The sequence below is a fragment of the Muscardinus avellanarius genome (genome assembly GCF_963383645.1).
Source record: "Muscardinus avellanarius genome assembly, chromosome: 1".
NCBI classification, from domain to species: Eukaryota; Metazoa; Chordata; class Mammalia; order Rodentia; family Gliridae; genus Muscardinus; species Muscardinus avellanarius.
This window is the reverse complement of record NC_137786.1, coordinates 180,002,281-180,003,869: the sequence shown is the minus strand read 5'-3', so window position 1 is coordinate 180,003,869 and position 1,589 is coordinate 180,002,281. Positions and strand designations below refer to the sequence as shown.

Here is a 1,589-nt window from a genome sequence, read left to right as displayed (position 1 = left end):
AGTGATTGATAAATAAATTTGAGCTGCCACATTCTCTTCCTTATGTGAGAGTGCCTTGGAGATTTTGGAAAAGTTTGAATGGCAGTAGGGGAGAGCGAGGGGAGGGACAGCTAAGATGCACTCAGTCCCTGGGTTTCCAGGAAACTCTCTGATTGTGCCCCATGTGAACTCTCCCTCTCCAGCTCCCCCTCCTCGGTGCCAGCTATGAGCTCCTGCAACTTCACACATGCCACCTTTGTGCTTATTGGTATCCCAGGATTAGAGGAAGCCCATTTCTGGTTCGGCTTCCCCCTGCTCTCAATGTATACTGTGGCATTGCTTGGAAACTGTGTCGTCGTCTTCATTGTAAGGACAGAGCGCAGCCTGCACGCACCCATGTACCTCTTTCTCTGCATGCTGGCAGCCATTGACCTGGCTTTGTCCACGTCCACCATGCCCAAGATCCTAGCCCTCTTCTGGTTTGATTCCCGAGAGATTTCTTTTGAAGCCTGCCTTGCCCAGATGTTCTTTATCCACACTCTCTCAGCTATCGAGTCCACTATACTCCTGGCCATGGCTTTTGACCGTTATGTGGCCATCTGCCACCCACTGCGCCATGCTGCGGTGCTCAACAACACAGTAACAGCCCAGATAGGCATAGTGGCTGTGGTCCGAGGATCCCTCTTCTTTTTCCCACTGCCACTGCTCATCAAGAGGCTGGCCTTCTGCCATTCCAACGTGCTTTCTCACTCCTATTGTGTGCATCAGGACATGATGAAGTTGGCCTACACAGACACATTGCCCAATGTCATCTATGGTCTTACTGCCATTCTGCTGGTCATGGGCTTGGATGTCTTGTTCATCTCCTTGTCCTATGTTCTGATCATACGAACTGTTCTGCAACTGCCTTCCAAGTCTGAGCGGGCCAAGGCCTTTGGAACCTGTGTGTCACACATCAGTGTGGTCCTGGCCTTCTACGTGCCACTCATTGGCCTCTCCGTGGTGCATCGCTTTGGAAACAACCTCGATCCCATTGTGCATGTTCTCATGGGGGATGTCTACCTGCTGCTGCCTCCTGTGATCAACCCCATCATCTATGGTGCCAAGACCAAACAGATCAGGACACGGGTGCTGGCTATGTTCAAGATCAGCTGTGACAAGGACATTCCGGCTGTGGAACACAGGTGACACTTTCCATTCCACCTCCCCTTATCTTAACAGGTTTGATTAATTATATCATAATGCTAGCTTCATTCCAGTCGCCCATCAGCACATCCATGCTTTTCTCTGGTTGGAATAGTAAAGTATGATCTAGCCACTCCTTCATGGAATAGTATGTAGAATAATCCATATTAATGGGACATTATATGATGTAAAGGCTTTGATATAAAATAAAACATTCTGGTACTCTTAAGTACAGCACAAAGGATATATGATTGAAACTAAGTTGAAAACACCCTATGTCTTAGAGGAAATGTATTTGAATGACTAATGATTTGTTTATGTTTCTACTTTCTAAATTCTTTGTTATGGAAGTATTGGTTAGCTGATCTGTACAACTTTAAAATGGGGCAAATGAAAATGGCAATTATGGAAGCCGGGTCTTGCCA

At 47.0% G+C, this 1,589-nt stretch overlaps 1 protein-coding gene across 1 annotated transcript; it reads left to right on the top strand.

Moving 5' to 3' along the window:
• Positions 1-204: 204 nt before the first annotated feature.
• LOC308267364 (olfactory receptor 51E2) lies at positions 205-1,167 on the top strand (the record flags this gene model as incomplete). Its single annotated transcript, XM_080702024.1, has 1 exon — positions 205-1,167. One exon carries the CDS (start codon positions 205-207, stop codon positions 1,165-1,167), a length of 963 nt encoding a protein of 320 aa, XP_080558150.1.
• Between the last annotated feature and the right edge of the window lie 422 nt (positions 1,168-1,589).